The sequence below is a fragment of the Carassius gibelio genome, chromosome B18 (genome assembly GCF_023724105.1).
Source record: "Carassius gibelio isolate Cgi1373 ecotype wild population from Czech Republic chromosome B18, carGib1.2-hapl.c, whole genome shotgun sequence".
Classification (NCBI taxonomy): domain Eukaryota; kingdom Metazoa; phylum Chordata; class Actinopteri; order Cypriniformes; family Cyprinidae; genus Carassius; species Carassius gibelio.
The window spans coordinates 492,710-506,875 of record NC_068413.1 but is presented as its reverse complement, the minus strand read 5'-3'; the positions used below and the strand labels follow the sequence as shown (position 1 = coordinate 506,875).

General features: G+C 39.5%; 2 protein-coding genes across 5 annotated transcripts in view; one reads left to right on the top strand and one right to left on the bottom strand.

Moving 5' to 3' along the window:
* Window positions 1-4,095: 4,095 nt before the first annotated feature.
* The window catches only part of LOC127977315 (selenocysteine insertion sequence-binding protein 2-like), a 25,431-nt gene continuing 15,360 nt past the window's right edge, over window positions 4,096-14,166 (bottom strand). For all 3 annotated transcript variants that reach the window (XM_052582163.1, XM_052582164.1, XM_052582165.1), the window contains exons 16-18: window positions 6,702-6,856; window positions 6,331-6,550; window positions 4,096-5,484 (exon numbers count right to left, since the gene is read on the bottom strand). In XM_052582163.1, the coding sequence (XP_052438123.1) occupies window positions 4,982-5,484; window positions 6,331-6,550; window positions 6,702-6,856 (878 nt within the window). In that variant the 3' untranslated portion in view covers window positions 4,096-4,981. The remainder of the gene's footprint in view (window positions 5,485-6,330; window positions 6,551-6,701; window positions 6,857-14,166) is intronic.
* Window positions 9,094-11,878, top strand: LOC127977316 (natterin-4-like). 2 transcript variants are annotated; one of them, XM_052582166.1, is made up of 4 exons: window positions 9,094-9,159; window positions 9,524-9,603; window positions 9,852-9,942; window positions 11,266-11,878. In XM_052582166.1, exons 3-4 carry the CDS (start codon window positions 9,852-9,854, stop codon window positions 11,775-11,777), a joined length of 603 nt encoding a protein of 200 aa, XP_052438126.1. In that variant the 5' UTR covers window positions 9,094-9,159; window positions 9,524-9,603; the 3' UTR covers window positions 11,778-11,878. The 2 variants fall into 2 exon arrangements, with proteins under 2 accessions (XP_052438126.1, XP_052438127.1); XM_052582167.1 differs by lacking the exon at window positions 9,094-9,159 and having other exon boundaries at window positions 9,508-9,603.

Sequence of the window (14,166 nt, the reverse complement as noted above, 5' to 3'; positions counted from 1 at the left end):
CGAATCGGCTGATCACGGGCTGTTTGTGAGAGTCGTCCATGACCTCGCCGCTGCTGTTTGGATGTTTCAGCCCCCTGAGGTTCATTTCTCTTTTTTGAGGAACACACTGATGACCTTCACATTTCTGACCATCTACGGTTTGGAAAACTCTTGTGTTTTGGGTCGACCGTGTCTTTTGGTCAAACCAGCACACACACACACACACACACACACACACACACACACACACACACACACTCATGCACATATAAACAAGCATCCACATGTGCGTCTACACACACTGATGAATGAGTTTCCCAACCCTACATGAATCATTCAAGATGGCTGGCGCTCAGGTGAAGCTCGACCCTGACCTGGAGAAGAGACAAGGACAAACCAATCAAAACTCAAATGTCCTCAAGGGGTCATGAACTGCCTCTGTTTTTTTATTTTGTACTGTTCTCTGAGAAAAAAAAATCCTAATTTAGAAGTAATAAGCTATTTCTGTCCTGTATTAACCCCTCTTATCAGAACGCTCTGGCGTGGAGGATTGTAGACTCAGAAGTTAACGCCCACTCCTCTGATTGGCTAATAGTTTTATATGATTGACAGTCTACATTCAGAATAGATGCACACTGCTGTGATTTAGGTCAAAAATGCATAATTAACTGAATATATGTCAAACTATCTGTAAGAAAAGGCAAAGTAATAGTGATCATGTAGTGAAAACAGTTACTCACACTTGTGTTGTGACATTACTGTAAGATCCAATACAGTTTTACAATACTCTGTACAATACTCTTTTAGTTTCAATCTTTCTGAAAAAAACCAGTCAAATTGTTCCTTGTTTGCAAATGAATCTGCAGTAAAATAAAGTGTACAAAGGACTGAGTTCCTGCAGGCAGCTATGTAGAATTGGTGGGGTTGGGGCTAAACAGTAAATTACCATAATTCCTCAAATAAAAACAGGTAGTCAAATAAACGACGGGCCTCTTATAGTGGCCGGGGGCGTGGTAAATAAAGGCCGGGGGGATTTGTGCAGCAGAGCCAGATAACAAACGTACACGCCCACTGCCGGAGCATTTCTCGTTCTCGAGTAAAGAACTGGTTGCATCAATTTTCGGATCACCAGTACACTGAACCGAGAACCGTTTCTGTCGGACACGTCCGATTCGTGAACCGAGGAGCTGATGATACTGCGCATGCGTGATTCACCGTGAAGCAGAATGACACACAAAACGTCTGAATCAAACTAGTTCTTTTGTTTCTGAACTGATTCTGTGCTAATGTTATGATCTCTGTCCACCGGAATGCTATCGCTTTGAATTTAAAACAGGTTGTTTAAAACAATTACTTATCAAACAGTTGGAATTAGAAATAAAGGCCTGCCTCTAATAAAAGCCTGCTTCAAATAAAAGCCTGTAACCTTCTGCAGTTCAGGTAAATAAAGGCCTCGGCTTTGAGGATTTACGGTATGTAGAATCGGTGGGCGGAGCTAAACAGGCAGTGATGTAGAATCGGTGGGCGGAGCTAAACAGGCAGTGATGTAGAATCGGTGGGCGGAGCTAAACAGGCAGTGATGTAGAATTGGTGGGCGGAGCCAACCAGGCAGTGATGTAGAATTGGTGGGCGGAGCTAATCAGGCAGTGATTTAGAATCGGTGGGGGGAGCTTAACAGGCAATGATGTAGAATCGGTGGGCGGAGCTAATCAGGCAATGATGTAGAATCGGTGGGCGGAGCTAAACAGACAGTGATGTAGAATTGGTGGGCGGAGCTAAACAGACAGTGATGTAGATTGGTGGGCGGAGCTAAACAGACAGTGATGTAGATCGGTGGGCGGAGCTAAACAGGCAGTAATGTAGAATTGGAAGGCGGAGCTGAGCTAAACAGACAGTGATGTATGCCTTTTGGTGCCTTTTAAACCTAATTCTGTTGTTTGGTGGGTTGATGTAAATCTGTGTGAGTTTATTGGCAGTCACTTCGCCTCATTAGAGTGTCTGACATCATCAGGTGATGAACATGTTCTGCACTCGATCAGATCTCTAGAGCATCACGTGTATCTCTGATGTTTGAGGTAATTCTTTAGCTGACTCACACCGACTCGCCCATCGCACGTTACCCAAGACAAATAATGACCCTCAGATGATCTCATCCAGTCAGATCAGTGTGTGTGTGTGTGTGTGTGTGTGCATCCACAGCAGAAGGGCAGACTGACAGATGCAGAGGGCGGCGGGCGGCTGATGTTCACAGCTGCACAGTCTTGTTTTCCTGCCGTCTGTAATGGCCCTGATAAAAGCCCCTCAGTGGTGAAGATTAATGCGCACACACACACACACACACACACTCTCACACATGCAGCATATTTCTCAGCGTGTGTCACTGTTGGCTCCGGATGCGTTTAGAGTCGCGTCACATGATGCTCCCAGAATCCCAACAGCACACACACACACCTGATGATTCAATCACAACACACACTCGTACAGCACTAGTGATGATCACACACAACCACTAACACCAAGAAACAAACACTGAACACAAATCTAGTTTTTTTTAAACTTCAGGAACTTAAAGTGCATGAAACAGTCTTGACGTGTATCCAAGATAAAACGGCTTCTTGAACAAGAAAAATGTAGGGCAGGACCTGATGTTGTCCGTCGGGAATTGATTGGATCGTTGTGGTTTGCTAATTGCTGTGATCTCATGTGAGTGACAGGTCACTGGAGGAATTACTGTCCCGCCCTCATGCACACGCCATCAGAGAAGAGACAGATTCCCTCTAAGAGTTCATGCTTTTGATTAAAGATTACAAGAGCACGTGGATTAAAGGACTTGTTCATCCAAAAATGAACACTTTCTGAAAATATTCTCACCCTCAGTTCATCTGAGATCAGGAGTTTGTGTCTTCATCAGGGTTGGAGAAATGTAGCATTTCATCAGTGTCTCATCAATGGATGCTCTGCAGTGAATGGGTGCCGTCAGAATGAGAGTCTGATAAAAACATCACAATAATCCACAGCACTCCAGTCCATCAGTGAACATCTGGAGAAGACAAAACCTGAAACACATCCAGCATTAAGATGATTTTAACTCAAACACATAGAGTCTATAATCCATAATAACACTTCCTCCAGTGAAACAGTGTTCTGGTCTGAATCAGGAGAGAAATCTGCACAGATCAAGCAGCGTTTAAACAGATCTAAACTAATCTGTGAGAGACAACAGCAGATGAACACTGTTTCACTGGAGGAAGTGTTATTCTGGATTATAGACTCTATGTGTTTGAGTTAAAATCATCTTAATGCTGGATGTGTTTCAGGTTTTGTCTTCTCCAGATGTTCACTGATGGACTGGAGTGCTGTGGATTATTGGGATGTTTTTATCAGACTCTCATTCTGACGGCACCCATTCACTGCAGAGCATCCAATAGTCTGAAAGGAGCTTGAGTGAGTTTGTTGTTTGCAAACAAAGCAGCGTGTTCTCATCTACAGACGTGTTCAGTCGTGTCTGAAGCTTGTTTCATATTTCATTAGACTGTTTTCAGCAGATTCTGGATCTTTCATGAAGAGGCCAGTCGCTCTCAGACGTGAACGACCTTTAATCAGAAACATGAACTGGCCTTGTGCTGTGCATGCTGGGAATGAACGCTGCTTCTCAGCACTTTAACTGATTTCAGTGTTACGACAGAATTCAAGATGCTTGAGAAACATGAATTACAAGAATCAGGAATCATTCTAGAGTTTGTCCTGAACGACCTCCGGTCCGGAGCACAGAATCCATTCGACTCCAGCTGAGGAATTCTGGAAAGCCCCTCGGCCTCAATCTGAGCACAGACGAAGAGATTCACGTGAGATGAATGAGAACAGCTGTCTGACGTCAGCTCCTCCACCCAAACTCACACACTTTCAGTCTGGAAGCAGCTCTTCTGTCAGATCTTACAGCCGTTACGAGCCGATGAAATCTGAAGCTCTCTCTGCATGTTTCTTCAGATCAGTGCCAGCTTTGTTCTCCTCAAACTTCAGTCTGCTGTTAGACGAGAGCGCCACCTTCTGACTGCAAGCGTCTCAACAGGTTTAAGAACGACTCATTAACACAGGAGTAAAACACACGCTCCAGTAGATGGTTTACTGAAAACTGTTTAATTGTATTAACGATCAGCCAGAGATACAGACTTCACCATCAGAACTGCTGGAAAACACATGTGCTAGTTTCACATTAGTTACCAAAGCATGTTCACGTTTATATACATAGTGCAAAAGACACGCAGATGAAGATCACTCCAAACACAGAGATGGATCCGCTAGCACTGCTACAGAAGCTGGATCCGTTAGCCATCAACACAGACAGTTAGGGAACATCATCGTTATAACACATATCACAAATCCTTCATGTGGAGATGAACGCACACGGCTTCACCTCTCAAGCACAGACGGAGGAGAAAGAGCAGAGTAAATCAGAGTAAACGTGGTAAGAGACTAACACACAGAGTAATATAGACCGGCAGGAAACCACAGAGGAGTAAAACACTCTCCGAATCAGTTCAACCGGAGGATTAGAAACATTTAAACACCTTATTTACAGGACCGTTACACACACATCAACACGTCTGCTGCTTCTTGGTTAAAGCTTCGTGTTCCTGGTTAAACGAAACGCCAGTGTGGACGAGCGAACGAACGCACGCCTGTTTCCTTCACACGTATCCATGTCACGAGATGTTCAGAAGGATGTTCAGCTGCTCGTTTTTACAGTAAAAGCACTGTGAAGCATCATGATAGTGATTCATTCGACTCAGTGATTCAGTACGGCTACTTTAGAGGAACAGTTCACCCAAAAACGCCATCATTTAGACTTTCTGACTTGGAGTGGAGCAAAAAAGAAGATATTTTAAGAAGACAGGACTGTGTGTGTGTGAGCGTGAGATATTCACAGAGAGTGTGTGAGCGGTTGGTCTGTCCGTTCTCGATTCCTGAGTCGGTGTGTGTGTGTGTGTGTGTGTGTGTGAGCTCATCCCGTGTGCGGATCCGCCGCCGGTTCGGTGAGATCAGAGGAGTCAAGCTCCTCCTCGTCGCTCAGCCGCTCTTCCTCCTCGTCCTCGTCGCTGCTCTGTCGGCGCAGCTGCATGTTCTCCAGGGTTTTGTTGACCCAGGACTCGATCCTGGAGCTGAGCGGCGGCACCTGTACAGAGATGGGCTCGGGCGTGTAGTCCTCCTCCTCTTCGTCCTCCTCGTCCTCCTCCTCCAGCATGCCGGGCACCAGTGTGGAGGTGGTGGAGGTGATGGAGGAGTTGAGGCGGTCTCTGCAGCTGCCGTCCAGCGAGCCGGTGTCTGTGCTCCGCTGCGAGGCCCATTCCAGCCGGTCGTCCGAGCGGGACTCCTCTCTCTTCTCCGTCGGCTGCGGAGGCGGAGAGCTGACCTCACGCTGCTCTCTGCTGGTCGATCTGCTGACCGGTTCAGTGTCCAGCGGCTCTGGAGCGTCTGCGCTCTCCACCATCGTCCTCCAGTTGGTCTCTGCACAGAGAAGGGTTGTGACGGTGAGGAAATGTTCCCGGCGGTTTTAATAGCTTGTAAACGCCTGGGCGCATTTTACTTTCACTTTCAAATTCATTCAGCATCACTCAATCAATCACCTTTACTTATATAGCACATTTTAACAAAACAGATTGTGTCAAAGCACTGAACAGTGTCAAATAGTAGAATAGTGTGTCTGTAATGTATAACGACAAGGTTAAACGGTCAAGGCATTGTCTGGGTCAGCTCAGTTTAAATAGGATCGGTGTAAAGCAAATCTAGAAGCATCATTCGATTGAACGGACAACTACAAACCAGTACAATCGCTCATATTAAACACAGAATGTTTCATTTAACAAAATAAATAAAAAATACACCATGCTATAGGCCTAATATAATATAACACTGCAAAAAAATATCTTGAAATGTTTAATTCAAGAAGTACTTTTAGACAAGTAAAACTTTTTTGTCTTATTTTCAGAAAAACATATCAAATTGAAGTGAGTTTTTGCTTGAAAAAATGAAAAAATGGTTTTGTAAGAAAAGTCACTGACTGTTTGAGACTGGTGTGATTTAGCTTATGCCATTTCCCATTACTTTCTATCGTATCCATCTCATATTTGAAGTTTGCGTCATTAATATTGTTATTTCCCTGTTTATTACTGTGAAGCTACTTTAAAATCATCCGTATTGTATAAAGCGCTACAGAAACAAATGTGACTTTGTTCGATTTTTGACATAACCTTGTGTGTACTTGACAGTTTAAGTGCAATAATTTGTGTAAGTGATCTTGGCTTGTTACTCACTTTCGGCTTTCAGAAAGGTGTGTGTGTGTGTGTGTCTTACCGTACTCCTTCTCGTTGACCTCTGAGATGGGCTCGGAGATGACGCTGCAGAAGGAGATGGCGCTGGCGGCGGACGGGTTTCTGGAGTGACCCATGTGGTGCGGGACCTTCTTGACGTTCTTCAGCGCCTCCTCGGCCTGCTCCTGCTCCAGAGCGCTCACCATCTCCTTATACGCCCTCCGCGCCTCCTCCGTCAGAGACACCAGCTGATTGAACAGACCCTAAACACACACACACACAGTCATGCATCTGGCATCCTTACATTGCATTTCAGCTTTATACTTCATCGGATCATGCATTCCCTAGGAATTAAGTGAGTGAGCTGTGTGTGTGTGTGTGTGTGTGTGTGTGTGTGTGTGTCTGTGTGTGTACCTCTGCTCCAGAGAAGTTGAATATTCCCACGACGCTCACGGGCACCAGTTTATTCACGCAGCGGCCCAAAGCCTTTCGACCCAGAGCGAACACAAACGGGATCTCCTGCTCCCTTGCCATGGCAATGACGTTATAAAGGGCCTCATCCAGGCCGCCTACACACACACACACACACACACACACACACACACACACACACACACACACCACAAAATATAAAACACTTTCCAACAAGACTAAATAAACCCACAAAGGTGCCACCTGTTTCTACAGGTGTAGACACAGCTAGGGTTATACTGGTATCAAATTTTCATGTTGCGATTAATTGCTAATGCTTTTATCCCGGTATACGGTATTATCACAATATTTTACATTTAGTTGTAAACATTGTTGTCATAATACAATATAACATATTAAATAACTCCTTGCATATTACAAAAATAACTGAACTTTTAAACAGCCTAAAAAAAAGTATTAAAGTGCAAAAAGAATATAGCTGCAAGCAGCAATGGCGGGCCCAAGCCTGGTGGCATCAGGAAATGAGCTTTCAAGTTTAGTTTCTCTTTGGAGTATAACAAGCTCCTGGTGCATAAAGAGGATCTGTAAAGTTGCAAAGACTAAAGTCTCAAATCCAAAGAGATATTTTTTTATTAAAGTTAAGAGTCTGCCACACCCCCCTAAAACGGCTCATTTAAACACGCCCCCACGTCTCTACATCACGATGTGGGGAGATTTGCACATGACTATATGGAAAGAAAGGCGGCGAAACTCGCTGTAGTGTTGGTCTTGGAGAGAGCAGTGTGTCATGCTGGTGGAGGGCTGATGATTTTGGGCTTGTTTTGTAGCCACACGACCTTACAGTCATTGTGTTGAACTCCTCTCTATAACAAAGTATTTTAGAGTCAAATGTGAGGCTGATCTGTCCGACGGCTTAAGTTTGGCCAAAGTTGGGTGATACAACAGGCCAATGTTCCCAAGCACACCAGCAAATCTACAACAGAAGGCTTAAAAAGAAAAGAATCAAGATGTTGCAATAGCTAGTCAAAGTCCAGACATCATCCTGACTGAAACGCTGTGGTGAGAGCTGTGCATAAACAAATGCCCACAATACTCAATAAACAACACTGGAGCAACATTGTAAAGAAGAGTGGACCAAAACTTCACAATGTTGTGAGAGACTGTTAAGTCATACAGAAAATGATTTCTTCAAGTTATTGCTGTTAAAAATGAACCTACAGACAGTTTAATCATAAATTTGACACATGGCTTTTCTATCTTGGCTTTATTTTTGTTAAATATGAAGACACTGTGTGATCTGTCATGTTTCTTCTTGGAGGAATATGAACTAATTTATAGCATAATCCAATGATAAAAATCCACATAAAAAAAGATATCAGACTTCCTGTTGGTCTTACTGTAAATGAGAAAGTCGTCCGTCTTGAGAACAATATATGAACAATAATACCCTCACATTTTTTGATCCACAATGTAGAGGTCGACTGATTTTGCAGATAGCTAGGTTGGACCACACCTACTGATAGTGATTGATTAACTGATTGTTTTTAAAATGGAAAATTAACAAAACTAAAACAATGTTTTATTTGAACAATAATGAACCATACTAATAGTAATAATCATAATAATAGAAAATATTAAAACTAACACATTCTAACAAGGAATGTATATATCTTACGATATATACACACAAAAAACATTGTAAAGTTGCTGAAACATTATAGAACAAGCTGGGCAGGAAAGTGATCAACACACACATTTTAGCAGAGATTGCATCTTTAAGAAAGGAGAGGTATTTTGGGAACACCTTACAATGAAGGTACATATTGAATATTTACATAATGTCTGAAAATAAGACTTTATGGTATCATCATGAATTCTCATACATAATTGTCATACATAATAGAATTGTGAATTTGTGACGTCCTTTAAAGGACCACTGTCGTCCAGTACATGCCGAAATAAAAACCTAAAAAAATATTAATATTTTCGCCTGAAGACAGAAATACATACACATCTTGAATGACACGAGGGGGAGTAAATTATTTTGAAATTTCATCTTTGAAAGTGAACTAATCCTTTAACAGTGAGAGAGATTATTCTATAATATATTCTAAAACACGGTCCCATTTTTCTTTTTTTGTAAGGAAAACGTTTAGATTTTTCATATGGTCAGAAATAATAAACTGCAAGAATGCATACAGATAAAATGCAGGAAAACTCATGTAAAGTGCTTGAGGGTTCCTCAATGCTCATGTTCCACCACTTAGTTTTTTTTAAATCAAGTTTGCATTAACAGTTTAATATTTAATCCTTTTGCCTGTTTTACAGTATGCTTCATCCTGTGACACAGTCTCATATCGCAATTGTTGACAGGAGTTTCAAAAGGTCATAAATGAACGATATAAATCCTAAGCATTAAAACATTCAGCTTTCAAAAAAAGTGAGTACGTTTTCCTATACATTATATATAATGTTATAATGTATGTAATAATAATATATGTATATATTATTTGTATTATTATGTATTATTATATATATATATATATATATATATATAATGTGATTTTTTTTAATCAAGTTTGCATTAACAGTTTGTTAACAATCTCAAAGTCTCAAAGGTCATAAATGAACGATATAAATCCTAAGCATCAAAACAATCAACTTTCAAAAAAAGTGATATATAATGTATATAATGTTATAATAATATGTATATATTATTATTTATATATAATATGTGATTTTAAAAGAAAGTGTGCATTAACAGTTTGTTAACAATTAATCTTTTTGCTTGTAATTGTTGACAGAAGTCTCAAAGGTCATAAATGAACGATATAAATCCTAAGCATCAAAACATTCAGCGTTTAAAAAAGTTCAGAACAAGAGGGTGAGTACGTTTTCCTATACATTATATTTAATGTATATAATGTTATATATGTGTGTGTGTGTGTGTATATATATATATATATATATATATATATATATATATATATATATATATATATAAAATAATTATGATGTATGCTACTAATAGAGTTGTAGTGTTACTAAATTACTGAAATATTAAATATTTATCTATTAAATATCTGAATGCACTACTGCAGAAATGACCCTCAGCTCTGTAATCATCCTCAGATGAAGCTGTTGGTGTGTGCTATCATTGCCCTTCTGCAGCTGGAGGCTCTCTGTGTTCCTGCATCTGATAAAAGCAGTCTGCCGGAGACAGGTGACAACATCTCTGACCATCAAATCCGTACAATCTTTTATATTTATCATTTTATAGCAGTTGCTTTCATTCTTTTGTCTCTATTATAACATTATATCGATAATTAAACCATACTTACATGTAACCATGTTCCATCATATAATATTAATTATGTGTCTATATATATATATATAATAACTATAATTAGAGTTAGGGATGTACCGATACCACTTTTTTTCAGTACTCGCCCGATACCGATACTTCCATTTTTGGTACTTCCCGATACAGAGTACTGATACCATTATTTTCATTGCAATTGTAAAATTTTTAAATATTGGGTACACAAAATGATAATATGTTAATATGTTAAATACACACAAACACATTATTCACATTTCTCACAGCTATAATAAAATATATGACAAGACTTCAGAGTTAAACTGTGCCAGAAAAAAATCAGCTTGATAATGTCAGATATCTTTGATAAAAAAAAGTATGTAACAAATTACAAAATCAACCCAAAGTTATTCAGACAGCTGTCAGTATGACAATAATTACACAACTACTTTGTCGGGCAGATCTTAAGGCCCCGGTATACTTCAAACGAAGTTAGTTTTCTTTCTTCTTTTAGGGGCAAAAAGAACTCTGAAAAGGCATTTCTTGTCTTTTCAAACATTCTGAGGCAGGGTATAGATTAATGTAAACGTGTCATGACACTCGTATGTATCCCCTAAACACAACAACAATATAATACATGATGGTGTATCTAAGTGTTTTATTAAACTGGATAAACTACATGTTTTTATATTTAATGTGATTTGATAAAAACAAATGGTTATTTTTGTATGTTCATTCAGCATAACATTTATTATATTAGCCTACCTTGTCATAAAAGAACAGCAGCAGCAGCAGTATGGTGTAACATTTATTTTAAACATGTAGTCGGTACTTGCTACCTTATCGCTTTCGTTTAATTTTTTTCATTGCTTTGGAAAACTTGAATCTGATGTTTTTTTATGCCGGTTTTTGCATAACTCTGCGTCGTCGACACCCATCTTCATTGCAGTGTCTTTCTATGAATTAAATGTTTACGATTATTCATTGCATACATCTGCTTTGTATAGATCCTTACTCTCTAATAACTCCATTCTGCTTTCTGTCATCTGCGTTTCTTTGTTTTGTGTGGTATCGGTGTTTGATATCGGGGCATGTTAACGAGTGCAGGAGCTCAGTATCGGTGCATCCCTGATTTCAATGAATCTTTTTATATTATTTATAAGTTCATTACTTTTTGTTCATTTTAAACAGCAATTTAAACTGACTCTTTCCTTGACGTTCTTGCAGAGAATGGAGCTGTCTTTCTTTCTGGCCCAGAAACACCTCCAGACCCTGTAAGAGGCTCACAGGTTTCCCATTCACGTGTTCGGCGAGCAGTAGCACGAAATCTAAAGTGGGTGAAATGGAATGACTATCTACCCTCTGGAGCAATTGGCATTTACAATGACTATGCTGGGCGAAATGAATATGTCTGTCGTTATGAATGTAGTTCAGGTTTCTATTCCAAAACCAAAGGACCATACTGCTATTATCCCAATGGTCTCCTAGAGTTCAGAACAAGCTCATTTGACATACTGGTTAAAGAAAATAGCTCTGGGGATGTTAAATGGGAAGAAGGTTCTTATGGTTCTATCCCCTGGGATGCAGTTAGAGTGTGTTCAGAAAAGCCTGTATATGTGGGCAAGAACAAGTATGGCCTTGGAAAGGTTGATCGGAAAAATAATGCCTTCTATCTGCCCTGGGAGGGTGAAGAGTACTGGTACTGGTACTACCAGGTTCTGAGCTACAAGCATGATTAGGAAGAATCTTTTGTTAATCTTTGGTCTCCTTTCTTAATTCCTTACTATGTGGTCACCCTGTAAAAATCTGTCAAAATTTACAATAAAAAATTTGCAACTTTGGTTGTCAAAACTTTACTTATAAAATATTTTACATGTAATTACTGTATATATCATTAACTGTTGTAACGGTAGCACTTTATTTTACAGTCCTGTTCCTCATGTACATACTATGTACTTATTATAGTAATTATAATAACTATGTAATAACTAGGTACTAACCCTGAACTTACCCCTAAACCTAACCCTACCCCTTGTAGTTACCTTGTATTACCAGAACTTTCTTAGATAAATACACTGTAAGTACACTATAAGTACATTTAAGTACACGTACTGTAAAATAAAGTTCAACAGTTGTAACTGTAACTGTCAATTTACCAAAATACTAGGACTACAAGAATCTGCTTTAACAAAAGCAAGCACAAGCAGCGATGGCAGCCCCAAGGCGTACAAAAAATATCCCATAAAAAAGTTATAATAATAATCCAATAGAAAACAACAGGGCCCTACGCCCCTTTGAGCTTGGGCCCTAAATATAGCTGCATTCAGCAATGACGAGACCTGATGAGACCGTAGAACTGTGCCCAGTGGGAACTTACATCACAGTAACCCTCTAGCAGTTTGAATTTAAGGGATACAGCAATGAAAGGGTTAATCAGAACCTTCAAGACACGCACACAACAATATATACAACTTTGGTAACACTTTCAATAAGGTTTCAGGTTTTAACATTAACTGTATTTATTTACATGAAAAAGTATTGATTAGTTTTTTTACATTGACAAGTTTGAGGTTCACATTTGGGATATTTCTGTATATGGTAAAATGTGTTATAAATAATTTTTTTGGGGGATCTATTTTCCTAGTATAGATGGATTTATTACACAGTCTTCAAATTGAGGGTGTAAGGATTGTATTCCTATATGGCATTTGAATATACTTAAAAAATGACAGCACAGCATGTAAAAATACTAAAATATATTCTGACGGAATTGTTCTATGGCAGGTCTTAAAGGGTTAAAAGATTTCTTATCCTATCAGTGAAAGAGGTTAAGATACATAAATGTTGTAATTATTCATCCGATGATGGTCTGTTATATGCACAGGTGTGTTGCGCTTGCTGTTCTAAATAAAATACAGGGTACACTACTGGAGCTATCTAAACATACAAGGAGTGATCAAAGGTTCAGAGACTGCCCATCATGATAAACACAGAAAACTGTCCTCTTCTGGGAAAGTCTGTTTGTGTAATGATGCAGTAAAGCTCCTGACAGACAGTGATCGTTAGACATTAAAATGAAACTTTAAACCTGGTGTTCTCGAAATTCTATTCTGGAAAATCATAGCCATCAGCTGACTTCAGATATGTTCAAGCTATGTACAAAATAAAAAACGTTTTGGAAAGAGTTGAACCCAGATTTCATTATCAAAATCTTATTTAAATCTAAAATTTCACCAGGTGTTGGGTTTTCGTAGATCTGGTTAAGGGTCGGCAGTATTCATTAACTCGCAGGCATATTTAAAAAAAAAAATTAAAAATAGCCGACTTCCTGTTGGTCTTAGCTGAGAACTGTAAATAAAAAAGGTTGTCCGTCTTGATAAGAACAATATATGTACCGAGTTTAGTGACTGTAGGAGAAACTAACCCCCCAACAAAGGTGGCGCTATAGAGTTCCTGCTCCAAGCCCATTTATGAGCTTTTGCCAGTGTCTATCTATCATTAATACTGACGTGTGCGTTATTAAGCATATTAAGTGCCTCAAAAATACAGGAAACAAAAGTTAAAGTTTGACACATTGCCATGGCAACAGTAATTAAAATATCAAGGAGCCCTTTGCAGATTCTCATCAGCCATGTTTTGACATTATTCTGATGACATTTGAAGCAAATCAGGTAAATATAAGAGGGTGCATTCAAAGCATTTTACAGGAAGTAACACACTTCCTGCTGCCAGTTGGTGGCGCTATAACTTTGACTCCTAAAAGTCACATCTATGTGATCGGACTCCTTGAACGGATAAACTGCTGAAGTTTGAGCAAAACCAGGCAAAGTATGCAAATATTATTAGAGACTTCCTGTTTCTTATTTCTCGCCATAATTTCAACAACTCGCCACGGGGGAAACTGTTACAGATATCAAAAATACCCTCACAATTCATGATCCCCACTGTCTTGAGATCATGCTGATCGAGTTTGGTGGCAATGGGGTAAAAAACCTAGGACGAGTATATCAAATTCCAGAGCATGTGTTTTTCCACAAAACTTGAAATAGTCAACTTCCCATTGGGCGGAGCTTATGACATGCGAAAGTTTGGCTCGATGAGATCTATATGTTTACAGAGTTTCATATG

Bases quoted from the DNA above. Each gene is read 5' to 3' on its own strand.
- LOC127977316 (XM_052582166.1), top strand. From the start codon at position 9,852: ATGAAGCTGTTGGTGTGTGCTATCATTGCCCTTCTGCAGCTGGAGGCT. The intron at 9,943-11,265 runs GTGACAACATCT...ACGTTCTTGCAG, and splicing joins AAGCAGTCTGCCGGAGACAG to AGAATGGAGCTGTCTTTCTT.